Raw genomic sequence first — 27,597 nt, 5'->3', positions numbered from 1 at the left:
CCGCTGCTGCCCCTGCTCAGGCCCAGGGCTCCCTGCTGCTTTCCTGTCCCTGCAGCAGTTGGGCAGAACTCAGCACCCTTGCTCTGCTGGCCGCTCCGAAATGGGGGTCCCTGAAAACAGTGGCCGGAGCTCAGAGGGCCAGCGGATTTCCCCCTACCCTCACCCCAGGGCTATCCCTTCCCCCCAAACGAGGGTGCTTGGGAGACTGCCCCGAGGAGGCATCTGCACGCCCACCGACCTGAGGTGGGTCAAGGCTGGAAAGCATGGTGGGAGATGGGAGAATGATCCTAGTTGGTGACTTAGGACCCGGCCACCATAGGTCCCTCTGCAGAGGAAGGAACTGAAGTAAACGGGAGCACCTGCCGAGATAGATTTCGGAAGAGTGATTCAAGGCGGCATGAATTCCATCAGTCTGCCATTCGAATCAATTGGATATAACTCAACCATCATTTGCTGATACAGGTCAAATCCTGTGCGGGTTTGTGGAAGAAGGTGGGACCCTGATGAACATTGACGGGCAGCCTACTGTGTGCTAGCTACGATGGATCCCAAGGCAAGAAGACACGGCTCACCCTCAGGAGGGACCCTCCACCCCCACCACCAACCACCCTGCACGCCCACCTAGCCCTTCTGTTCCCTTCTCTTCCTCCATGAAACCTGCTCCCAGGAAAGCAACTGATACCTGAAGCCACACTGAGCAACTGGGCAGCTGTTTGGAACTGTGCCTTGGTTGTGTCTCGCTACCCTTTCTCTCCTCCTTGCTTCTAGGAATGAGCACCGGCCACCGCGTCCTGCCCCCTCCGCCCCCAGCTCTGCTCAGACCCGTGGCCAGAGGCTGTACTTCTCAACCTACCTGGAAGCCGGGTAAGGCCACGTGATTGTGACCAGCGAAATAGGAGTGGAAACGTGTTAACAGTTGGGGTACACCCTCCTCTTCCTCTTTCCCTGTTCCTGGGGGCTGGGAGGCAAGCATGGAGTGTAGGGGTGAGCAGCAGGCTTTGCACACGGGACGAGGGCCAACACCTGGTGACTGGTGAAGCAACAAGAAGCGGGGGGGGGGACCCCCGTCTCTGGAATGGAACCATACTACCTCCTCAAGCCTCCACCAGCCCAGACTTTCACATGCAAGAGAGAAACTCAATTCTTTCATCCGTGGAAACAGCTTTTGTTGAAGCACTCCAAAATCCACATCTGAATACGGTCATTCGCACTCCCAGAAGTTGAATAAACCAGAGGAATGCCTTGAGGAGCTTTCGCAGAGTTCCCCAAATCCTCACCAGCGGCCATCTCCCGATCCAGTATGTTTCTAACAATGACCCCAGCGCCCTCTGGTATCCCCGAGAATCTCTCAGTTCATTCATCGTTCCACTTGTTGGGACGGTGTCGTATTTCATTGTGTGGCATGTGTCTAAGGTCGTATGGCTAGTGCAACATTGACACCAATAGCCAAGAGAGTCCCATTCTCCAGTCAACGGGTCCGCTTCATAGTTCACTGCCAATCTGAGATGCCTTACCTACGGAGTTCGCTTATCTCCACTTACAGGTGCGTGAAAGCCCAGCAGAGTCTTTCCCAAGAGCCTAGGGTTAACAGAAACTCAGATTCTCAGACTTACCTTTAAGTGCTCTTGACATGTCCTCAAACTAAGAATGGTTCTCTCTCCTTAGAGATTAAGGTTCTTTGGCACAAGCCAGGGAATAATATTAAGAAATCTTTTTTTTTTTTTCCTTTCTTAGAGTAGTTGTAAAAAGGACAATTAAGCCACTGAAATGTGAGCACTAAAGAAAACAGGAAGTTGGACAAAAGGCAGCATCATGCAGGTCAGAGGATATTTAGTAATGATTAGCATTTGGAAGTCAGCGGTAACTGGTTCAAAATCGTTCTTGTAAATGTTCAACCGCTGGAAAGCCTTCAAAATGCCAGGTAGCCAATGGTTTCTAGATGAAAGTATTTTTGAAAAGGAATAAAAACTCTTTCGCTTCTGAGAGCATCTCAGCTTACTGAGCGAAATAATGAAGAGCCTTCTACACCACACTGGACTCACTTCCTAGAAATTCATAAATACCAGACCACAGAGCGTGACAAATCACTGCTGGACTCGGTGCCCACTCTGTGTGTTTAGAGAACTGGCTCGTGTGGGAAAGACCGAAATGTCTGGTCCTCACGTCAGTGTCTTTGGACCCGAAAATCACCAGAAAGGGAGGCAAAGGGGGCCCCAGGTTGAAGTCGTAAGGCAGGAGCAGAGAGGCCGAGAGTGGAGAGTCGCCAGATTAAGGGGGAAGGTCAGCCATCTGTGAAGGATCCAAGTGCTCTTCTCCCAAAGTCGAAGCAGAGATGGAGACACTACCGGCTTTGAAGTTGAAAGACCCAGACTCAAGTTCTAACTCAACCCTGGGCCTCGCAAGGTGACCTCTGAGTAGAACGCACAACTAACTCCCTGATGAGTAGATGCTCCACCGACCCCAGGAGGTTAAGGGGAAGGCACTAAGGCATTTGGGAAAATGTTTCCAGTGCTGCACAGGTGATGAGGTGTATCATGAGAAAAGATACTGAGATGGCACACATGGTCTTGCTCACCACTCTTTTGTTTATAAGTGCAAATCGGCTGGAGCAGAAAAGGCATCTTTTGGTTCAGGAGATGGTGGACAGTAGTCATCAGAGCTGATCACAAAGATCCCATTTCCCTTCCTTCCTGGAGTGTGGTAGCATTGAAGTTCTCTGCCCTCTTTAGTTAGGTGTGACCATGTGACTTGCTTGTCACTCCTGGGCAGAAGCTTTAAGAGCAAGCGTGCCATCTGCCACGTCCCCTCACCCCACCTCAGTGATTGTGGAGGCATGTACTGGGACGAAGTTTCCATTGTTCTTGGTGGCTATGGTGAGGAGAACACTTACTCTCTGTCCCCAGTCTCCATTGGTTGGGAGGAAAAGTAAACTTCTGTGAAGCTAAAAGCCACTGCAACCTTGGGATTGTGTGTGATTTCTACATAATCTCACACTTAACACATTTTATTTTCTGTATTCTTGATGCTCTGGCATTTGGGACCTTGATCCTGGAGACTCTCTTCTGTGGGGCTAATTCCTAACTCCCCTGAGAACGTGGCTTTAATACCGAGATCAATCAATCTACAGCCACACCCCAACTATGTCTTTTTTTTTTTTTAGATTTTATTTGACAGAGAGAGACACAGTGAGAGAGGGAACATGAGCAGGGGGAGTGGGAGAGGGAGAAGCAGGCTTCACCCTGAGCAAGGAGCTCGATCCCAGGACCCTGGGATCATGACCTGAGCCAAAGGCAGACGCTTAGCCGACTGAACCACCCAGGTGCCCCTCCCAGCTATGTCTTTTATCAAACTCTCACACACCAAACAATAGTCCCCCTGCCCCAAGTCACCCCAGGACCAGGTACTGCACAACTAGGGACCCCTCGTGTAGTCAAGAGCCTGCCCAAATCATTCCAACCGGCCAATCCTGAGCTTACTCAATGTACCTATTCTGCCTTGTCCATTGCTTCCTGTGAAAACCCCAATAAAGGCTCCAGGCCACGCTATCCCCTTGCCCTCCCTGCCTCCTGACCAACCCTGGTCTTTCCCCACATGGCCTTGTGTGATGTGCCTCCTGATTCTAGGGACCTGCGTGTATAAACTGCTTGTTCCTGACAATCGTTTTCGTGTGTATCTTACCATTCCCAATAAAAACAAATCCCAGGTACATTTTTACACTAGGAAAGACTACGAGGAAGATGGATTGGCATCAGGCACACTGGATTTCCTGATCCTCTTCCCAGCCTCTGGGTTCTGCCTTGCTCTGAGCTGGCCTCTCCCCCTGCAGATGGGCTTTCTCCATGTGGCAGGAAGAACCCAAGCATCCTGGCTTCATTACCAGAGCCCAGAGGCAGGAGACGGTTTTCACTGCAGATTCCGGCAGAAAAAGTCATAGGGAAAGACTCAGACTGGCCCAATCTGGGTCATATACAATCATGAGACAATCTATAGGACATGCACGTTGATTAGCATTGAGAAATATGCTCTCCACTGTGGCCTGGTGGGTGGGAAGTGCTGGGCAGCCAGAAGCACAGGCACCAATGAGAGATCTATCATTGCCCTTTTGTGGATGGAGTCTGGACATCCACACCTTGCCATGTGCTAAGGGAAGGGCAGTTTGCAGATGGCTGTTCATTACACGAAGTACTACTGGAAAACCAGACAAGCACTGCATGAGGGAACTGGCTTTGAGATCAATAGATAGAAACTAGGATGTTTTTCTGAGATAGGATCAGGCCAACTAGAAATATGGTATCCACAAACAATCCATCCTCCCTAACAGTAGAAAACAAACCCCTTAAGTGAGCACGTGGGGTGAAGGGTAGCAAACAGTCATTGAATTTTCCGATATTTATTGAATGCCTTCTATATGTCATGCACCCAGATGGTTCTGTTCAGGTCGATCTGGCTGAAGGAATGATGTCCAACAGCCCAGACACCTATGCTGCTTCAGGTTACTTTCTTATGGATGCCCCTGGGAGGCCCAGGGAACAGGGACTTGGAGATGGGACTGTGGGTCACAGGGACTAGAAGGAAAACAAAGGGGTTGAATTCACAAGGCTATACTCAACCTGACAGTAAGACCAGGGGCTCTCATTCTGGAAACAGTGGGCTGACTTCCGGGGTCCACGAACTCTTGTCACTGAATATAAAAAATGGAATGTTCATTTCCTACAGAAAGGATAGGCAGCTTTCATAGATTATCAGTGGACACAGCCCCCAAAACGTTAAGAACTGCCATGTTAACAGAAGGTTGCTCGGCTTCCAAGAAACAGCAAAGAGGAGCTTGGGATTTTTTTTCTCGACATTCCTAGTGTCTTAGGAGTACGTTTTCTCATCTCTACTTCAGTTCCAGTATTTTCCAAATGGAGCTAAAGTCACAGAACTCCACGTCCCTTGCAGAGTCCTGTGTGGTAGAGAGAAAGCGAGAGAAATCTGGGCCCACGTCCTAATGAGGCCATTTACCAGCAGGCGACTTAACCTCGATGAGCTGATTTCTTCATCGGTAAAGAGAGGATAATGCATTCACCGTCGCACCAACCCTGCGACAGTAAGTGAAACGGTGACTGCGGAGGGCTTTCCACCTTCCTTTCCTCTAAGAATCAGAGCAAACCCGATCGAGCCTTTCTTATCCGCCCTCACGGTGCTAATAAGTGCTTTCAGGGACGCGGCAGCATTTAATCCTCACAGAAGCCCTACAGAGGAGCTACTATTATTATCCCCATTTAATCTTAAAAGAAAGGGAGGGGGAGAATTGAGAGGCAGGGTCCAGCCCCTCACCACTGAGAGGCAGAGCTGGCTTCCAGCCCTGGCAGCCCGACTGGAGCCCATCCTCTGGCCCCAGGGCTCTGCCTCCTCCGCCCACCGTCCCCTCGTCCACACACACTGCCCAGAGCCGCCAAGACAAGCGCGGCCGGCCGGCTGCGCGCCGTGGCCCTGGGGTGACGTGGACCATGAGGCAGCGCGCACGTGACAGGGATGCTCAGCTCTGCGGAGCACTGTCCCTGCAGCCCCCGTGACAAGCACTCACTGCCTGTCAGCCTAGCTTTCTCCGGCTCCACATGACAGACGAACGCCTGGACGGCGGCGAGGCCCACAAGCCTGCTTTCAGGCCACATGGTGCTCACGAGCTCAGTGGGCAATGAGAAGCTGGGGTCACCTTTCCCAATGAGAGGCGGCGCTGGCGCAAAGCAACAACTCAGGTTAAGGACAGAAGCTTCGAAAAACGTGACTGGAGTCATGAAGTTTTTAGAATGATTATTTATTTCCATCACTCCCACTTGTTTCCCCTGGCATTATATCAAGGACGGGCCCTGTGGCTTCAGGAAGGAGGAAGTTAGCACCCATTCCAGACTCCCTACGCTGGAAGGAGGGCCCGCAGGGTTGAGGGGCTCAGGAAGGCTCTGGACTTGGGCCGGCGGGGGGCCCCAGGGCTCTACAGGCCCTGGCCGGCTTCTGTGACGGAGAAGCGCCAACTGCTGGCCTCAGCCCCGTGATTCCCTCCCTGTGCTCCAGGGCTGGACACAGGCCAATCAGACCCAGTGCTGGAAAGGAACTTCCTAGATGAGCTCCACAACGTGGGCCTGAATCTTCCAGGCAGCCACACAGAGGCACCTGACGGTGCGGACGCCCCCTCACACTGCCACAGTGGTGAGGACGTCTTCCAGAGATGGGGGCTTCTGCTCACCAGCTTCAGAAGGACGAAAGATGACGAGGGAGGAGAACAGCGCGGGGCCAGGGCCGCTTCCTCCCGGTGCAGCTGTGCCTTCCGGACGGCAGCCCCCTTGCCGTTCCCCCCGGCCTGCCTGCCGACCCTGCCGGCGGCCGCAGCTGCTGCACGGGGGCGACCTGGGGGCTGGGAGGCGCACACCGCTGGCCGGCAGCTGGGGCCCGGCAGCCGGCTGGGGTCATTTGTTGGCCACGGCGGAGAGCTGGTCGCGGATGCGGCCCAGGCCATCTAGCATAGTGTCCAGAGTTTCCTTACTCAGCTCCACAGTGACCGCTGAGATGGAGGGTTTGTCTCCACACAGGCTAGGATCTTCTTGGATCTGAAAAGAGAACAGGGCCCAAACGTCAGAGCCGTCCCTCTTCCCACCGTCCTGGAGGTGAGCCCTGGAGCTGGGAGCCGTCCCCCGTTCCGGTGAACCTCTGAAGACAGGCTTTTTGCTCAGAGCTACACAGAGTCCTAGCCCTGGCGTCATTTAGCAAATGAGGAGACGGAAGGAGATTCCCAGAGGCTTGGGGGAGCAGTGCTCAGGGCGGGTACGGGAGAAGCCAAGGCTCACTCACCCCTCGGACCCGACTCTCAGCATCCGAGTGAGGAGATACTGCAGGGGCCCGTACGGGTACTTGACGGAGGGGGCTCTAGGGCTAGTGAGGATCCACCGGGACGCAGAGAAGACACTACAGCTCCTAGTTATATTTGTTTCTTTAAAAACAAAAGTCAACTCTACTAGAGTTTAAAAACTTGTTAGAGGCACCCTTACTTTTTCATCTTCTTACAGGTGCTGAGTTTCTGGGTATGTGGCTACGTAAATACGGCATCACTAAACAAGCCCTCACCATAGACAATGTGGTTTAAAAAGATCCCTGAAAAGATGTGTAGGCTGAAGGTAACACCGGGGAGGCCAGAGTGGGCGAGCAAGGAAACGGACGGGCGCGTCCCCAGCCGGCACGGGAGCTCCGACTCAGCCGCGTCACAAACTGTGGCGGCACAGTCACCCGGACAAGCAGCTGCCCCAGGGACACGAAGATTACCGCGAAGGCAGTCTGGAATCTGACGGCACGCCCGCACCGTGAAAGCTAAACTTTCCCGTTAGTGTAGAAGGTAAACTTCAGGGAGCAGCAAACCCTTTTTAAAACTTGTGTTTTGTGTTTGTCTTATCCTTTTAAAAGTTCTACTTCCGGTGTATGATTTATTATGTCTGTAACATGTTAGTACAGTAGTGACCATGTACTTGACAAACAGAGACCGCACCTGGGAGGTGCCAAATTTTTTTCTATGGGGTCAGAGGTCCCAGAGCTTTGGAGACTGGTATTTTCGACGGCGCGCGGGGGTGCCGCGTCATTGCGGCCCCTTCTTTCCTTCTCACGGGCCTGGCAGTGGACGCACCTTCATCTGCAGCAGGCAGGTGGGGACGGCCATGCGGCTGATGCTGTCGGAGGAGGTCTTGATGTCCACTCTCCAGTCCAGGTCGACCAGGCGCGGCAGAGAGACTGTGAAGGAGACGGGCCAGCTCAGAGCCCCTGCCGCTCACCTCACCAAGCCCTTACTCTGGGACAGGCAGCCCGGAGGGCTGGTCATGCTTCTGAGCCACAGGACAAGTCTCCGAGGGAGACGAAGTCAGGGGCTTCCTCACCACGCTCCGTGCCACCTGCACTTGGCACTGATTCATGGTGGGCGCACGGCCAGGCTTCTGCCTGCACACACAGGCCTCCAGATGCCGGCACAAAATGAGAGACGAATTTGGGATGAGGTTAATGCACATTGAGTTTCGGTTACAAAGTCTGGCCGCCTGGCAGAGTTCGAGCCGGGGCCAGGAAGGAAGGGTAGGGAGGAAGGCGGGTCCTTGGTACTCACTCTGATGTGCCTGGGCTTCCGTTCGCCAAGTAGAGCTGTTTAAGAGGGAAAGATGAGGAAAAAAGAATGGAAAAGGGATGAGAATTGATCATGAGAGAGGCCTGTGGACCTGGGCCTCTACCCCTTCTGGAATCCTCGAGCCTATCATCACTCCCTGACAGGAAAGGACCACAGAAACGTCCGCTGTGTGGCAGAAGCACTTTCTTGTTTGTTCTACATAGCTCAGTGATGTTAAGGCCATAAGCGCTGTTAGTTTTCATAGCTTAGGGAGCAAAAAGAAAGAAGAGGCTTAATGCATTGTGTTTTTATTGTGTTACCGTTCTCAGAGATGAAGCAGGAAAAGTCAACCAATTCTCTTTTATTGAGCATCTACTCCACAAAGTACTGCCTTTTATGCAAAACACACCCAAATAGACCCATCTAATGCTACAGCAAAGAGCGTCACAGTGAGATGCTAAGCAGAGGCAGGATAAAATGTGGTCACGTGTGAGAGAAGTTTCTAAATAAACAATAAAATCCTTGACAAGCAGGGATCATCTCTTATTACTGCCCGAGAATTCTGGTCAAGCCTGCTGCTGACCAGTAGCTAATCAGTTCTGCTTAAATTGTATGTATTCAAAGGATTTTCCAAGAAAATATCTAGCTAATTCACAAAAGAAACAAAAATGACCAATTAAACATATGAAAAAGATATCTGACATCACTAGTATCAAAGATAAATAAACTGAAGTGAGGTGCATTTGCCATTTGTGAACTGGGGGAAAATGTGAAACGACTCCCGCGGGGCCAGTGAAGGTGTGGGGGGAGGGGCACGCGCACGTCCTCCTCCTGGAACCAGCTGGTGCCATCTTTCTGATGGTCAACTTGAGAACAGAAAGCAGAAGCCTCACTCTCGTCTTTAACCAGTAAGCAGATAATTAAGCACGTGAGCAACCTTTCCACAGTAAACTGAAGTGAAAACTGCCAATAGCCTAAACATCTAACAGCAGGGAATTTCTTAACTAAATGTTATGTAATGTCTCCATATAAAGAATATATTTAGCCACTAAAAAGGACACTGAAAGTATTTATTGACCTAAAATATCATTATGTGAGCATTACAAGCAACTCTCAAGAAATGAGCACTTACACGTGTTCTAGGATGATTTTCGTCAGTAGGTTTTTGAGGTTCTGGTGGAAATTTTCAGGGAAGAGAGCCAGGATCGCCTCAGCAGAGGACAGGTCACGGAACACCGCCAGCCTGGTGAGGCGGTGCAGAGCCTGGAGCAGCTGCAGGACAGGCCCGCGGTGAGAAGCAGGGCGGGGGGCAGGGCTCTCTCCCCCCGCGGCGGGGGACACGGCCTGCCGCGCGCCGCCACGTCGTCCCAGCAGTCCCATGGGTCCTGAGGCCTCGGTCCCAGATGCTGATGCCCACGTGCCCCGGCCCACCTCTAAGTTCACCTGTTGCTTTAGAAGATAGGGGTAGCTGCCTGACACAGGAACCTGTCAACGTGCCAGAAACTTCTGCTTGGGAGCAAAGGGTTAATAAATCCCCTTTCCTTGTGCACAGAATCTGACCTTCAGTTCACTTTCTAGCCTGTTCCCTGGGAACACGAGGGAAGTGAAAAGTCAGCTGTGTTACTAGGCAACGCTGCACTGGCCACTGCGCCTGGACTGGGGGTTCTGCACGAACCCCCGGGGGCCCAGAGCCGGGGGCGGCTCCCCTGAGCGGGGCCGTGTGCCACCTGCCAGAGCCCGAAGCTGAGCTCACGGACCTGCCACCAGAGGTACTGGCTCGGCGGGGTCGGGGCTCTAAATCCAGGGTGTCCTTGCCCCTAGGCTGTCCCCAAGGAGGGCGAAGAAAACAAACGGATCCCGGGGGAGCCGTGCTGACTGCCCTGGGGAGGAGGAGGGCCTGGCACTGCCCTGCCCACCCTACGTCCTTCCAACAGACAGTAGCCAAGGATGGCCCGCGGCCAGCTTGTGAAGGCAACAATGCTCAGCTGAAACTACCACGACTCTCTGGAGGGAACTGCTTTAGGGCTTTCTCTGATGCCCTGGGAGGCCGCTCAGCTGCAGAGGCACAAGGTGAGAGGCGAGGGGATGTCACCCCTCCACTGATGAGGGCTGAGGTCCCAGCCTCCCTGCCCTCCAGGGTGACAGTTCTGCGGTGTGTTCCCCAGGGTTTCTTACAGGATCCCAAGTTTGAGCCCCGCTGCCCACAGCGGTGCCCAGTCATCAACACATTCTTTCTTGGCTTTGTCTCTCCTCCCTGTTCAACTGTCCCTACTCCCTCCTTTGCGCTTTCTAGACTCAGCTCCCCAGGTAATTACTTGCAACCACTCTTAGCCTCAGGGTCTACTTTTGGGGAAGCCAAACTAAATCTTCAACTCACTTCCATAATCTGGATGCTGCCTTTTACTGTTCTACAGCTGATTTCAATGAACCGAGCTCTGGTTTAAAAATAGTAATAATAATAATAACGCAGGCCTGTTTGAATGAACTCCTATTTTAGAAACATATTTGCCCTAAAAAGAGAAGGCTGTGAGTACTGCATAAACTGAGTCACCTCACTCTTCCTCTTGGCCACCAGCTGAGGTCAGGTGGGGTCCAGCAGCATGTCCCCTGAATCAGACTCAGGCCTCAGAGCTTCTACCCATTGCCCCCAAAGAAGTCTGTCTAAGCTATCTGGCTGACAATCTATCAGCAGCGGCAAGTTAGAGGGCAAGAAAATCGCAGAAAGGTTGGCTTTTGTCCACACTGTCTAGGGAACAAGTCTGAAAAGGAAACGGACGGGACCTCTGATTCTTGGTATAGTTCACCCATCCTTGCCTCATTTATCATGAGGAAGTGAAGGTTCAAAGACAATAGCTTTTAAGTTCACTAGCATTGAAACAAAAATCTATTTTAAGTTTGTTACAATGTCAACAGACATTTCAGGGGAAAAATTTCCTTGAAATGGGGCAATGACTGGAAAGTTAAGAAAGAGACTAATGAGCTGAGAAGCCAGTGGCCAAAGGTCATTTCTGACCACACTTACTTGCTCCGCTTCCTCCGGGGTCACAGACAAGCTGGAACACGTAATATCCAGGAGCGGTTCTGAGCCAAGGGCTGAGCTGGAGAAGCTCTCTTGGCACAGCTGTCTGACAACATCTTTTGAGGAGGCCTATGAATTAATGCACAGAGGGGGAGAAAAAAACCACTCAGACTCTGAAAATACATGTTTCAGAACATGGTACTGTCTGAGTCATGGTGTGACACCTTTGAGACTCAAGATTTAAAGGTGCACAGGACATCTGCATTTCCAGGGCAGTGAAATAGATGTCGTTTGTCTTATTTTCCCTTCTCAGCACAACTGAAAGCGCTGGGCACTATGTGGAAAACAAACGTAAGACCACTCCGAGACGCAATGGGGAGAAGACGGACCTGCTGTGGGCCTCCCCCTCCAGCCCAAGGAATGACATGGTGCTGAGTCTCCTGGATTTTCTTGTTGTTCATATATCCCGGACTTCGAGCTAAAGAACAGGGCAACCCAGAACGCCAATGGGTACACAGAAACAAAACAAACAACTCCCGACAAATACCTGCTCTCTCTAGCCAAAGGACCAAGAAAGCTTAGCAAGACAGAAAACTGTTACGTGAGAACTGCTCTACGGAGCCAAACACCACAGAAAAACCTGTAGCCCCACTCCCACCTATGTTAGCAAAGGCTGAGTGGGGAATGCGGACTTCCACCCTTTTGGGGCTACAACGAGGTATCCCAACACCCCACCTGGGTGGTGTCAGAGAAGGCTAAGGAGGGAGCTGGGACCTCATCCCCACCAACGGGCAGCTAGTCCCACCACCCCTTGGTATTAATAGTAACTACATGGGGGCCAGAACTTCCACCCCTGCCCAGTAGTAATGAGGAACCCCCACTTTTGCGTGTCAGTAGGAACCAAGGGCAGAACCTGGACTTTCATCGCCATCTGGTAGTAATGAGGCAGAAACCCTCCAGAATCTCAGACGATAACACAAGAATGCCCAGGTTTCAACTGAAAATCATTCAGCATACCAAGAGCCAGAATGATCTCAAACTGAATGAAAAAAGACAATCATTAGATGCCAACATCGAGATAACAGATGTTAAAATTATTGGACAAAGATTTTAAAGCAGCCATGGCAAAAATGCTTCAACACCTAAATACAAACATGTTTGAAACAAATAAAAAAACCAGAAAGTCCCAACAAAGGAACAGAAGATACAAAGAAGAACAAAATGGAAATTTTAGAACTGAAAAATACAATAACCCAAATTAAAAAGTTCGGTAGATGGGCTCAGCACCAGAATGAAAGGGACAGAGGAAAGAATCAGTAAACTGGAAGACAGAGCCACTAGAAATCACCCAGTTTGCACACAGAAAACAGACTGAAAATAATGAACAGAGCCTCGGGGATCTGTGGGACTATACCAAAGAATCTAACATTCATGTCATTGGAGTCCTAGAAAGGGAGGATAAAAGAGGGCAAGGCTGAAGAAGTACTTAAAGAAATAACGGCTGAAAACTTTCCAAGTTTAGCTACAGACATAACTGTATGCATTCAAGAACCTAAGCATATTCTCAACAGGATAAATCCAAAGAAATCCATACCAAGACACACCACAATTAAACTCCAGGAAACTAAAGGCAAAGAAAAAAATCTTGAAAGTAGTGAGAGAGAAACAATATCTTATCTATAAGGGATCATTAGAATAATAGCAGATTTCGAATCAGAACTCATGGAAGCAAGAAGGAAATGGCACAATATTTCTCTGGTGTTGGAAGAAAAGAACTGTCAACCAAGAATCCTACACCCAGCAAAAAATATCCTTCAGAAAATGAAGAAGAAATCAAGACATTCTCAGATGAAAGAACACTATGAAAATATGTCACAAGACAAAAGACGTTCTCTTAACAGAAAGGAAACAATAAAAGGAACCTTGGAACATCAGGAAGAAAGACAGAACACAACAAGCAAAAATATGGGTAAATACAATAGACTTTCTTTCTCTTGAATTTCTAAATTCTGTTTAAAGGATGAAGCAAAAATTATACCACTGTCCAATGCGGCTCTAAATGTATGTAGAGTAAATATTTAAGACAATTATATTACAAATGAGGGAAGGGACATAAAGGGAAGTAAGGTTTCTATACTTCGCTCTAACTGGTAAAATGATGACACTGATAGATTGTGATGTTACATATATAAATGTAATAACTAGAGCAACCACTAAAAACGTTATAAAAAGAAATGCATTTTAAAATGCTACAGATAAATCAAAAGGGAATTCCAAAAATATGTTCAAATAACCCACAGGAAGGCAAGAAAAAGTAAAAAGAAACAAAAAACATAAAAGAGCAAATAAAAAAAATTAAATGGCAGACTTAAGCTCTAATATTCAATAATTACATAAGCTGTAAGTGGGAAATTAAATATGAGCTGCAAATATGACTCAATTAAATGCTGCCTATAAGAAACACTCTTCAAATATAATGATAGAGACAAAAGTAAAAGGATGGAAAAAGATATGTCATGCAAATATTAATGAAATAAAATCAAGAGTGGCTACAATAATATCAGACAACGTAGACTTCACAGCATATTACCAGAGGCAGAAAGGGACATTATATAATGATGAAAGGTTCTATCTCCTAAGGAGACATCCTAGCTATGTATGCACCCAGCAAGAGAGCTAGAAAACATGAGAGGTAAAAAAGAGACAGAACTGAAAGAAGAGACAGACAAGCCCACAAATATACTTGGAGACTTCAACACTGTCCTTCAACAACTGATAGAACAACTAGACAGATATTCAACAAGAACACAGAGGATTTCAACAACAGCATTGATCAATCTAATCAACGCTTATGGAACACAACCCAGTAGCAAAAGAATACACATTCTTTTCAAGTGCCCACTGAACATATACCAAGATAGATGATATTCTGAGCCATAAAACAAACCTCAACAAATTTGAAAGAACTGAAATCATATTGAGTGTGTTTTTGGTGACCACAATGGAATCAAACTAGAAATCACCCACAGAGAGATGACAAGAAAATATCCAAACACTTGGAAACTTAAACACACTTCTAAATAATCCACAGATCAAAGAGGAGCCTCAAGGGAAATTTTAAAAATTATACTATAAAAATTATACTAAATACATAAAAATGAAAAAAAACCCACAAAATTTTTGGGACACAGCCATGACAGTGTTGACAGGGAAATTTACAGCATAAAACACATATATTAGAAAAGACAAAAGTTCTCAAATCAATAATCTAAATTCCCACCTCAAGAACATAGAAAAAGAAAAGCTATATAATAAACCCAAAGGAAGAAGGAAGGAAACAACGAAGAGCAGAAACCAATGAAATTGAAGACGGGGGGGGGGGGGGGGGGGGGAAGAGAGAGAGAAATCAATGAAACAAAGAACTAGTTCTTTGAAAATATCAATGAAATTGACAAACTTTTAGTAAGACTGGCAAAGTTAAGCAGAGAGGAGACACAAATTACCAATATCAGGAATGAAACACTACAGACCCTAAAGATTTCAAAAGGAAAATAAGAATAACTACAAACAACTCTATACACATAAATTTGGCAGCTTGGACAAAATGGATAAATTCCTCAAAAAACACAAGCTACCACAGTTCCCCCAATATGCAACTGATAATTTGAATAGCCCTATAATGATTAAGGAAATTGAATTCATAATTTAGAACTCCCCAAAAAGAAATCTCCAGGCCCAGATGCTTTTGCTGGAGAATTCTAACAAACGTTTAATGAAAGAATTAACTAATTCTACACAATCTTTTTTAGGAAACAAAAAATGATGGAACACTTTCCAATTCATTTCATAAAGCTAGTATTACCCTAACATCAAAGGCAGACAAAGACTGTACAAAAACATAAAAAAAAAAACTGTAGTCCAATATCCCTCATAAAAATAGATGCAAAAACCCTTTAAAAAACATTAGCAAATAGAGTTCAGCAACATATAAGAAGAATTATTCACTATAAGCAGGTGGGATTTACTCCAGGGATGTGAGGCTGGTTCAGTATTTAAAACAAACAAACAAACAAACCTATGTAATCTACCATATTAACAGGCTCAAGAAGAAAATCACATGATATCAATCAGTGCAGAAAAAGCAGTTGACAAAATTCAACATACGTTCTTGATGAAAACTCTCATAAAATTAGGAATAGACGGGACCTTCCATAATTTTATATACAGCATCTACAAAAAACCTAGAGATAGCATTTTACTTCATAGTGAAAATCTAAAGTTAGGAACAAGGCAAGATTGTCTGCTGTTACCACTCTTATTCAACATAGTGCTGAAAATTCTAGCCACTGAAATAAGTTAAGAAAAAGGAATAAAGTATATACAGATCAGGAAGGTAGAAACAAAAGCTGTCCCTATTTGCAGATAACACGACTGTCTACGCAGAAAGTCTCAAGGAATGTACAAAAAAACTACTAGAATAAGTGAGTTCACCATGTTTGCAGATATGAGATACATATAAAAATTAAGTTGTATTTCTATATACTAGGAATGAACATGTAAACACTGGAATTAAAAATACATTTATCAGGGGCACCTGGCTACCTCAGTCTGAAGAGCATGCAACTCTTGATCTCAGGGTTGTGAATTCGAGCCCCATATTGGGTGTAGAGATTACTAAAAAATTAATAAATAAACTTTTAAAAAAGATTTTATTTATTTATTTATTTGAGAGAGAGCACGCACAGGGGAACTCACAAGCAGGAGAGGGACAAGCAGACTCCCTGCTGAGCGTGGAGCCCGATGTAGGGCTCCATTTGGCAACCATGAGATCATAATCCAAACCAAAACCAAGAGTAGTAGGACACTCAACCAACTGAGACACCCAGGTGCCCCCAAAATAAATAAACTTTAAAAGAATAAATAAAAATTAAAATATAGGGGCGCCTGGGTGGCTCAGTCGTTGGGCGTCTGCCTTCAGCTCAGGTCATGATCTCAGGGTCCTGGGATCGAGCCCCACATCGGGCTCCCTGCTCTGTGGGAAGCCTGCTTCTCCCTCTCCCACTCCCCCTGCTTGTGTGCCCTCTCTCGCTATGTCTCTCTCTGTCAAATAAATAAAATCTTTAAAAAAAATTAAAATATAGTATCATTTGCAATTGCTCAAAAAAAGAAAAATACTATGGTATAAATCTAGCAAAACATGTACAGGACTTGTACGCTAAAAAATTACACAACGTAGATGAAAGAAATCAAAGATCTAAATAAATGGGGAGATACATCATGGATTGGAAGAGTCAACACACTAAAGATGTCAATTCTCCTCTAATTGATATACAAGTTTAACACAACTCCTATAAAAATCTCAGCAGGTTTTTTTAAACATAGACAAAATCATTCTAAAATTATATAGGAAGCAAAGAAACTAGAATAGCTAAAACAATTCTGATAAAGAATGAAGTAGGAGAAATCAGCCAATCTGATTTCAAGACTTATTACATAGCTACAGTCCTCAAGACTGTGAGGTATTATCAGATGAATAAACAAATAGATCAATGGGACAAAACGAAGAATCCTGAAATAGACCCACATAAATTTGCCCAACTGATTCTTGACAAAGTTACAAAAGCAATTCAATGGAGGAAAGACAGCATTTTCAACAAATGGTTCTGGAACAACTGGACATTCACAGGCAAAAAAAAAAAAAAGAACCCCTCAAACTGTCTTACATGCATTATACAAAATTGTATCATGTACTTAAATGTAAAATGTAATGTAAATGTAAACTGTACAACTTTTAGAAAAAAGAGGAGAAAATTTGGAGATCTATGGCTTGGCAAAGAGTTCTTAGACATGACACCAAAAGTACAATTCATAAAAGGAAAAATTGTTAGTAATTGTACTTCATCAAAATTAAAACTTTTGCTCTGCAAAAGCTCCTGTAATGAGTTGAATGGTGTCCCCCTAAAATTCATATATTAAAGTCCCAATTCCCAGTACCTCAAAATGTGATCTCATTTAGAAATAGAATTGTTGCAGATGTAATTAGTTAAGATGAAGTCATAGGGTGGGCCCTATTCCAATAGGACCAGTGTCCTTATTAAAAAGGGAAATGTAGAGGGGCTCCAGGGTGGCTCAGTCAGTTGGGCATTGGACTCTTGATTTCAGCTCAGGCCGTGATCTTGGGGTCATGGGATTGAGCCCCATGCCAGGCTCTGTACTCATGGACCCTGCTTGTGATTCTCTCTCTCTCTCCCTCTACCTCTTCTCACCAGCCCCCCACCCCCCAGAGGGTAAGGAGAGGGTGAGGGCAGAGGGGAGGTGGATGTGGATATAAAAGGGCAAAAGGAAGGATCCTGTAATGATGGCAACGTTCTGTATCTTGAGTGTATCAAAGTCAATATCCTGGATGGGATATCATACTATAGTTTTGCAAGATGCTTCTATAGGGGGAAACTGGGTAAATGGTAAATGGGACCTTTCTGTATTACTTTTTACAACTGTATGTAAATCTATAATTACCTCAAAATAAAAACTTTAAGTAATTTTTTCAATATTTTATTTATTTATTTGAGAGAGAGCGAGAAAGAGAGAGAGACAGCAAGAGTGGGGGGAGAGGCAGAAGCAGACACCCTGCTGAGCAGGGAGCCTGATGCAGGGCTTGATCCCAGGACCCCAAGATCACGACCTGAGCTGAAGACAGATACTTAACTGACTGAGCACCCCTAAGTAATTTTTTTAAAAAAAGAAAATACATAGAATAGGAATGAGAATGAATTAACTATTGCTACATAATAGCAAGCAAAAAAAAGCCTGGAATAAAAAAAGTATATGCTGTATTATTCCATTCATGTGAAGTTCAAACATGGGCAATATTAAATTGATTTTAAAAGCAAGGATAGTGGTTACTACTGGGATGAATGAGGGAAGTAACAAAGGAACAATAGAGAGACTTCTGCAGTACTGGTAATATTTTGGTTTTGACCATAGTGATGGTTACATGGGTATGTAATAAATCATTGAGCTGTACATTTATGATTTCTGTGCTTTAATGTGTTACACATTAATAATACTTTTTTAATGTGTTAAAAAAGTCCATACCATGAATAGGCAGGCATTGGGTGGGGAGTGGGCAGAACGGATGAGAGTGGAAAGGCCCAGGGCTGTGAGCTGAGAGCCATAGGTTTCCAATCTCAGCTTTGTTACTTCATTCATTAATTCACATAACAGCTATGTACGGAGCACATGCTATGTGCCACAAGTTGAGACACACTTGTTGGGGATACATTTGTGAATATCATAGAGTAGCTGCTTTTAGGGATGGAGAATACAAGTGAACACGGCTGGGATTGTTAAAACAAAGGAGGGACCATTGCACGAAGCAATCAATGATGATGCCGTGCCATGAATTGCTTAGTGTTATGAACTCAAACCTTTTCATCTGGAGTTAAAACCAAAAAAAGAAAAGTCCCAACTGGATCTTACATTCTGCAAGAAAGGCAGAAAACAGGCAAATAGACGCATCACGTCTACAAAGGAAGATAAAGCCGCCCCTTCTTCCATAAGGGAAATCAGAAATTAAGTAATTCCAGTCCATCGTTTCATTTGGTTTTAAGAAGCCTCACAATCTTTCAAATGATTATCAGGAGAGTGTTTGGGCCTTTACACAGGTCAAAGCAAGTACAGAAAACCCGGGACTCAGGAAACAGAACGCCCACTTCACTCAGGGGGCCGAGAGGAAGCAGAGGAGGGAGATTCCTCAACCATGGAGCGAAGAGGGGCTGCGGGAGGAAATGGGGAACTGGCAACGTGGATCTAGCACTTACCACCTCAACACGCCAATCCTGAACACCAGCCCCAGAGCCCTTTAGTAGGGGGCATCTGTACAGCACCTTCACGTCCGTTATCTTATCTGTGCCCCCACCATCCTGTCAGGACGGTATTAATTTCGAGCCCGCTTTCTAAAAGCTCGGAAAGGCCCAACGACGCAGTCACCCAGAGAGGCAGTAGCAGGGTCACGGCTCCAAATCAGGGTCCATTTGGTCCCAATTCCCATTCCGTCTCAAGGCCTGGGGACAAAGGCCCGCCTCACGATGTCCCCACCCCTCCAATTTACCTTCAGCAGGCTCTGGAGCGCCGCGAAATTCTCCGCTGTCAACGCGGCCATCTTCCCCAAGTCACCTGACGGCGACACGCGGAGAAGACCGTCACGTGGCTCCGAGGCCGCCGCAGGGCATGCTGGGGGCTGTAGTCCTTCGGGATGGCGATGGCTGCCCGGGTTTTGGTGCTGCGGCATGGGGAGGGGTCCATAGGACGCGATCGCTGGGTGATAGCTCAGCCTGGGGACTCTAGGACAGTGGAGTCTGGAGGACGCAGGTGTAGGATAGTTTTCCCGGGTGGAAATTGGCTTGGCTTGGCTGCTCTACTTACCAAGACCGGGAAAACTGATTTTCCTTCACCTGTGTGGGTGGGCTGGCTGATTTGGGGAATGCACCTGCAGGTGGTATTCACACCCTTATGTAGTCCCCTCCCACACTGTACCAGGATTGGTCTGTGTGGCCAATATCAGGTGGCAGAAGTGATGGTATGTCACTTCTGAATTATTTATAAAAGACTGCAGTTTTGGGGTATTCTCTTTTGTCTGCTCCTTTTTCTTGAATCTCTTGCTCTGGGGAAAGTAAGCTGTCATGTTGTGAGAAGCCCTCTGGAGAGGTCCATGTGGCAAAGAACTGAATGAAGCCTCTGGCCAATAGCCAGCAAGAAACTAAAGCCTGCCAACAACCTCACTACTGAGTTTAGAAGCAGATTCAGTAGCCTCCGCAGAGCTCTGAGATGACGGTAGCCTTGGCCAACACTTTGACTACCACCTCATGAGACTTTCAGAACCAGAACCACCCAGCTAAGCCACTCCCAGATTTCTGGTCTTCAAGAACTGTATGATTATAAATGTTTGTTGTTTTAAGCCATTAAGTTTGGTAATTTGTCCACAGCAATAATAACAAATACATGGAGGCAATACAGTATAGAGACTTTAGAATTCCACCTAAGTTTGAATCCCAACTCTACATGTTATTAACTGTATCTTGAGCAAGTTCTCAAACTTCTCTGAGCCTTGGTTTCCACATCTGTAAATTGATGTCGATCACACCTACTGCAGAGAGCAGAGCTGAGTGATAGGTGATGCCCCCGGGGGGTTATTCAGCTCTCCTGGCCCTGTGGGCAGGTATGTTATGAGGGGATCCCCCAGGATCCAGTCAGTGATGGGTAGGGCTGTGACCCTGCACTATGTCATCCCATTTGGGTAGGGCTTCCCAGACTGCCACTACCATGATACATTTGAAGGTTTGTCTATGGTCTGGGGAGCTTACAGCAATTCCTAAACCATAAATGTTTTCACAGAAAGGAACAGAATAGAATAACGGAATTTATTTCCATAATTTGGTCCCACTACCTGGTTTTTGTTAGGCCTTATCTGATTTCTTTCCAATTCTGGGTCTATGAATTTGTGCTTACTTTCATTTATTTAATAAACTTGACATGAGCCAGGCTCCTTTCCTCCTTTCTAAGCTTCTCACACTAACTGATTTACTTACTTCCTATAATAATCCTATGTGATACACACACACACACACACACACACACACACACACACACACACAATACTATTATTTTTCCCATTTACATATGAGGAAACCGAGGTACAGAGAATACAGAGAAGTTATTTGTCCAAGGTCACACAGCTAAGTAGGCAGAGCCCAGAATCGAACTCGAGCAGTTGGGCTCCAGAGTGTGCTGTTAATTGCCCAGCTGTATATGTCTCCTTGTCTTCGCATAGCTGAAGACCATGAGCTGAAAACTCATGCTTCTTCTGTCTGGATGTCTGACTCCCTTCCCAACGGGGCAAGAACAATCTGAGGGTGTTCCTGGATAATCCGCCCAGTGGTGTGATGAGAGACAAGATAACGAATGGAGGGGGTACCTTTGGAAAAAGACTCAGGTTCAATTCCTGGCTCCTATGTGCTTCTGGCAAGTTACTTCATCTCTCTGAACCTCAGTCTCCTCATCTGTAAAATGGAAACAACAATTAAAATACCTTTTGACGATTATGGGGAGCTCAAGGATGATTTATACCCCAGAGAGAGAAGGGTTACTTATTTGGAGACTCCATCTGAGCCATTGGCAGCTCTGAAGGGCAGAGCATTCCTGTGCTATGAGAAAGGGTTGCCACTAGGTTGATAGACCATCTCAGTTTGTCCAAGAAGGAGGGATTTCCTGGGACACAACACTTGCAGGGCTAACACTGGGACAGTCCTGGGCAAACCAGCCTCGCTAGTCACCCTTGTGTGAGGAAAATCATCTTTTTAGAACACTTGTCCTGTCTTCTCCAGTGGGGCTGATGTGAAGAGAGCAGCATGAATGCAGACTTTTTAAATAGAAGGTGATTAGGGGCAGAAATCTTAGTTTGAGAGTTCTTTTGTTGTTGTTGTTGTTATTGTTGTAGTTGTTAATAGCTTTATAGAGAGATAATTCACATATACAATTTACCCACTTAAAGTGTACAATTCAGTGGATTTTAGTATATTCACAGAGTTGTGTAACCATCACCACAATGCAAGAACATACCACCAAAAAGAACAACCATACCCGTTAGCTATCTTCCCCCCTTCTCTTTCCATCACACCCCAGCCCCAGGCCACCACGAATCTCCTCTTTCTCCTCTCGATTTACCTATTCTGGACATGGCAGACACATGGAATCAGATGCGGTTGTTTTCATCAATATTTTCCCTTAACCTGATGTCTTCAAGTGTCATCCACGTTGGGTATCATGTATCAGGGCATCATTCCTTTTTTTTTTTTTTTAAGATTTTATTTATTTATTTGACAGAGAAAGAACTAACAAGAGCAGGAGCACAAGCAGGGGGAGTGGGGGAGGGAGAAGCAGGCTTCCCGCTGAGCAGGGAGCCCGATGCGGGGCTCGATCCCAGGACCCCGGGATCATGACCTGAGCGAAGGCCGACGCTTAACTACTGAGCCACCCAGACGCCCCAAGACGTCATTTCTTTTGATGGCTGAGTAATTTCGGTTGTATGTTTATCTGTTCACCAGATGATGGATACGTGGGTCATTTCTGCCTTCTGGCTGTCATGAGTAATGCTGTTGTAAACACTCTTGAACAAGCTTTTGTGTTGATTGATATTTTCATTTCTCTTGGGGTATATATCCAGGAGCCACAGGGTAGCTCTGTGTTTAACTTTCTCAGGAGCTGCCAGACTGTTTCCCAGAGTGGCTGCGCCATTTACCTTCCCATCAGCAATGTCTGAGGGTTCCAATTTCCCCACATCCTCACCGACACTTGTTATCATCCGTCTGTCAGGTGGGTAGGTGTGAGGCGGTGTCTCGTTGCGAGCAAGCTTGCCTCAGAGTTGAACTTTGCATAGCCAGCCCATGTTGTCATTTAGGCTACCGATGTTCGTTTGAGGTGACTGATGGAGATTATGGGGGCTTAAGCGCCCAGTCTGCCCTTGGGTCCCACCACCAAGTCTGGGCTGCCTTCTTTATCAGAAGAATGCCTGCAGGAAGTGGATGAGGCCAAGGGGCCTATGGTCCTTTTGGGAGAGTCCCCTCATTTCCCTGCTTTCCCCTTTCCTCACCCCCATTTCAGGGATGGAGGTGAGGGCGGGTGTCCACAGAGAAAGGGGCTGCTTCACTGTTTTGGTCTTATACCACGTGCTCTAAGTCAAAGACTGGTTTTGAAGTGGACTGATCAGCTCATTGGAAGACTGCAGGCAAATTAGGGACAGAAGACCTGAAAATGGCAGATGCATACTGGCTTGGACATGCTGTCTATGTCCAGATCAGGCAACACAAGCTGCATGATCTGGAGTTCCCTTTGTACTAACGTTTGTCTTAGTTAATGCCGCATTTCAAAATGGGGAAATGCCACCTAAAAATCCAGATTTCTGGCTTTTCTCTAAAAATTGATGGGCCTAGCCATGCTGCTCCCACCATGCAGCAGTTGGCTGGAGCTGGGTCCTGGCTGCCCCCCTGAAGACAGGCACAGGCTCTCCAAATTCCCCACTGCTCCCTGTTATGTCACAGTTGGCCATCCCCCCATGTCACCTGCCTTATCCCTGCAGGAGGGTATTCGTTAGTGCCCAGCTTCCCTCGGGGACCTAAGGAGGTAAAGTGAGGCCATAGTTGATGGCCAGGCCGAGTTTGTATTTGAGATCCTGGGTTTCCGGTTATCTGCATCTCGTCTCACCATGAGCCTAAGCAAGCTGCAGGTGGACATCTAATTTCCCATTCATGCTTCTTAAGTGATTTATATGGCCCAAACATGGTTCTAAGAGCTTTGCATGTTTAAGTTCATTCAGTCCTCACAGTGACCCATGAAAATTCCCAGTTTATAAGTGGGAAAACGAAGGGCCGGAAAATGAACTCATAATCCATGGGTAATTAGTGGCAGACCAAGGATGTGAAGGCAGGAGCAAATGAGGTCATTTTGCGAGCTTGCTCATGATAGAGTGCCTGGTCCATTGGGGGGGGGGGTTCAGTGGAGGCTGCCACATAATGATTCACCTGGCTTGGTAACTGCTGCTGGCATGCTACACAGCCAGGCACTCGTCCTGGCCGGGTGCCCCTCACTAAAGCCAAGGGCTGGAGTGGAAGACACCCGTGTTTGGAGAGATGATGTCTGCCATTCTTTCCAGCTCTAACTTGTGGTAAGTCTCAGAGAGGTAGCAAGAGAAGAGGGGAGGGAGAGGAGAGGGGGCATTTGTCAATTCGTGATGCCTGGAAGACTAGCAGGTACCCAGCTGGTCCCTCCAAAGGGGGTGTCCCCTGTCCCCCCATTTCAGAACCCCATGAGCTGGGAGTCCAAATTTCCTCCCCCGGCTCTGGCTAGCCTGGAGGTTATGATTAGTGAAGTCCAGAGCGCATCAGGCTGGGAGGGCAATGTGGCCTCGTTTCTCACCCTCCCATCCCCAGGAGTAACACAGAAGTGGCTGGTAACACACGGCATTGTCCTCACACACAGGGCCTCTTTGTTTCCCTGATTCACAGAGAGGAGGCAGTAACAATGGCCTTGAATGGCACTTTGCGCTCCTTTCTCCAATGTTATACTTGTGTTTTTCAGTTCTGGGATCAGCTAGACAATTATTTCCTGCGGGAGGTACCAGCTTTTCATCTTTTCCATCTGTTTCTCTGGCAGTCCTCAGGCCCAGGGTCGGTGGGAACTGATGGAGAGCTAGGCCCGGAGACAGCAGGGCCCATCAAAATGTCACCTTCTCAGGAGGCTGGAAGGCGGTGGCCCCTCACCTCTCCCCTGCAAGGTGGGACCTGCCCTGGAGGAAGGAATCAGACCAGGTAACATGGGAGACAGGCTGAGAGCTGTTGGCGGGGAGCGGGGCCAGAGGCAAAGGCTGAGCGTCCAGCCCGAGGAGGATGGGTTTCTGTTTTCTAGATATCCTGTTTGCTGGAGAGTCACTGTCTGCTGGCAAACAAAGGAAACTGAGGTCAAGTTCAGCAGCCTCCCAATTAGGGACACACTCTGCCTCTCTGACCCTTAGTCAGTGCCTCTGATGTCTTTGGGTAACAAGAAACTTCAGGGTCCATGTGGATTGATGGAAATGACTGTTCCCTTAATCACTGCTGCCATTATTACGCTCTTCTTGTACTTACTGTATTTGGGTATGTATCACTCTATGTATCTTACCGTATCGATAGCAATTATAGCAAACACTTATACAATGTGTTTTCCATTCTTGCTTGATCCCGGGCAGTCTGGTCCTAGAATCTGTGCTTTTCATCATAGGCTTCTTACATAATGTTTTGTACAATAAATCAAGGTCATTCCAAGGTCTCACCTTGAGAGGCAGTGATGTATAATGATAACTATGTGTCCTGAGTCCTTTGCTTTGTGCCGGGCAACGTTCCCGGGGTTTAGCCTCTATGTCCTCATTTATTCCACATAATAACTCATTGGATGGATACTTTTATGGTCTCCATTTTATTGAGGAGGCAACTGAAGTGCAGGGAAGTTAAGTAACTCTCCGAGGGTCCACAGCTGTCACGTGGCAGAGGCAGGATTTGAGCTCAGGTCTCTCCGGAGTGCTGTGTGACTCTAAAGCCTACCCAGCCCTGTGGCGGGGCTGGAGTTAAGTGACCTCCTCCGGGTCATGAGGTGTAGAGGGTGGCATTCTGTCCCTGGCTTTGTAGAAAATCTACACTTACATTGCTGGCCTGGGGAATGCAGAAGGTCTGAATTGGTTTGTCTGCTGTTGTGAGCTTTTTGCCTTGCTTGATGAAGGTGGAACTGCCCGACAGTGGCAGAGAAGGAATTTGGAACGATGATAATTGCTCCCCAAAGACATCTCCTACTTGGTTGGCCAGAGACTGGGCTGAGCTGCCACCCATGTAGGAGGACGTGTGGCACATACACAGGACCATGGGGGGACATTCAGGAAGCCAATTTTACTTTGGTCTATAACCGCCCCTCAATTTTTTCCTGTGGTGTCCCCTTCTTTCCCTGCCCCAGGATGAAAATTAGGGCAGGCCCATGCCTCTCCTGGCTACCTCTCTAGTTCCAACACTGTCTCAGTTCAGTAATGGCTACGATCAGGTGTGTGGAATAACTCAGACCTTCAAACGTTGCTCCATGTGCAGACTCTCTCCCTCCTCCAGCTGGGGCCTGGAGCAGGGAAAGGGAGTCTGTGGTGGGTTTCCTGCTTCTCACCTATGCTTCCATCGGGCTCACTGAGGATTCTGAGCCCCGGCAGGGACAGGAGACGGGGAAAGAGGAGGACGCAGAGGAGCAGGGAGTTCTTACTTGGGTAATACTGTGGTTGGCTGCCTGGGCCTGGTGGGTGTTTACACCTGATTCTTTATCTCTTGGCACAATTTTATAGTTACTTCAGAGAACACCCTCCTTCCTCATTTTTGGGGATTTCTAAACTGCTGATCCCTCGAAGCTGGCTGCCTCAGACTCCTTCTTCCATCCCCCAGTGTCTGAGCAGTGCTTACTAGTTTGGAGGGGCGGCCGAAACAAAGACCACAGACTGGGTGTCTTAAACAACAGAGACTAATTTCCTTACAGTTCTGGAGGCTGGAAATCCAAGGCTGGAAATCCAATTGGCAGGCTTGGTGTCTTCTGAGGCCTCTCTCATTGGCTTGGGGTTGTCTGTCTTCTCCCTGTTCTTCACATGGTCTTCCCTTAGCGTGTGTGCATCCCTGATATCTCTCTGTGTGTCCAAATCTCGTCTTCTTATGAAGACACCAGTTGGATTGAATGAGGGTCCACTCTAAATGCCTCATTTTAACCCGATCACCTCGTTTAAAGCCCTATCTCCAAATACAGTTACATTCGGAAGTACTGGGAGTCAGGGCTTGAACATACGAGTTTGGGGGTGGGGGGCACACAATTCAGCCAGACCAGGTGCTGTCAGCTTCTGTCTGGGGAAGGGTTTCACTCCTCCGGGTGGCCCTCTTCCGAAGGATCTACACAACTCCCTAGGTCACCTGTTGCACACCTCTGGCTAATCAGAAATACTCAACTCCTCTTTACCCTGGCAAATCCAAAGCCTGCGGGCCCCCTCACTCCAGCTGGCTGCTCCATCTGTCTTCGCTTTGGGCTTCTAAGGCATGATGCAGACATGAGTCCTTAGAGATGCTCAAGCTGCGGGGATACAGATCACTCCTGGGAGGTGGGGAGTGGACAGTTGGGACTTGGAGCACACCTATCGTTCACTCCAAAATCCCTCCTCTAGCTCCCACTGTTTCCTCAATCCAGCCCTCCTTTGCAGGCTGGGGATGGTCCAGTAAGAGGCAACTGGTTTCTTTTGCAAGTCCTGCATGATGGTGTCACAGCTCCCTTGGAATGTGTCCCCTGATGGCTTGTGTCTTCAGCACACACTGAGATTCAAATAGTCTTCCCACCTGCTACACCTACAATGCCCCATTTAATGTTCATGAGGAACCCTATGAGGAAGATGACGGTGTCCTCGTCTAGCTGAAGGAGGAGGAGCTGGAGCTTAGACGGGTTCAGGATCTCCCCCAGGGTAGATGGTGGAGCCAGTGGGGAGTGGGGAGCGGAGATCCGCTTTGACCCACTTCAGTCACTTCCCTGGGCCTTCACCACCAGGTTTCTGAGAGCTTTTGACTGCTGGCCTTTGTTCTGTGCTGGGAGGAAGTTCCTTCTTAGCAGAATGTTACAAAGGTAAAAAGGTAAAATCCCCCACCTCGTTTGAACGTTCCAGTTGGAAAGCAGGGGCGGGTGGCAGGGGCGGCAGGTCCAGCGTCAGATGGGCTCCGTGTACTGAAGGGATCTCTGCTGGAACCCTCTGCCCGTCCCCTAGCGTAACTCCACCAGCCCAGTACTGACAGGGCAGTGGAATAGCTTTCTTTGCAAAAGCACGCAAAAGCAAAATTGCATTCTGAAAATCTTATTTGAGGCAGAAGGGGCTGTATCA

At 47.5% G+C, this 27,597-nt stretch overlaps 2 protein-coding genes across 3 annotated transcripts in view; one reads left to right on the top strand and one right to left on the bottom strand.

Moving 5' to 3' along the window:
* Positions 1–5,784: 5,784 nt before the first annotated feature.
* COMMD9 (COMM domain containing 9) lies at positions 5,785–19,356 on the bottom strand. The gene is made up of 6 exons (XM_036109345.2): positions 19,246–19,356; positions 11,139–11,264; positions 9,249–9,388; positions 8,120–8,154; positions 7,652–7,755; positions 5,785–6,587 (listed from the first exon to the last, which is right to left on the bottom strand). The coding sequence occupies exons 1-6, from the start codon at positions 19,294–19,296 to the stop codon at positions 6,447–6,449; spliced, it is 597 nt and encodes a 198-aa protein (XP_035965238.1). The 5' UTR covers positions 19,297–19,356; the 3' UTR covers positions 5,785–6,446.
* Positions 19,357–24,276: 4,920 nt separating this feature from the next.
* Positions 24,277–27,597, top strand: part of PRR5L (proline rich 5 like) — a 142,092-nt gene continuing 138,771 nt past the window's right edge. For both annotated transcript variants that reach the window (XM_078058188.1, XM_078058187.1), the window contains exon 1: positions 24,277–24,496. The gene's annotated coding sequence lies outside the window, so the exon portion shown is untranslated. The remainder of the gene's footprint in view (positions 24,497–27,597) is intronic.

The sequence above is a fragment of the Halichoerus grypus genome, chromosome 11 (genome assembly GCF_964656455.1).
Source record: "Halichoerus grypus chromosome 11, mHalGry1.hap1.1, whole genome shotgun sequence".
NCBI classification, from domain to species: Eukaryota; Metazoa; Chordata; class Mammalia; order Carnivora; family Phocidae; genus Halichoerus; species Halichoerus grypus.
Note: the sequence above shows the minus strand (reverse complement) of the source record. Positions and strands in the feature narration are given on the sequence as shown.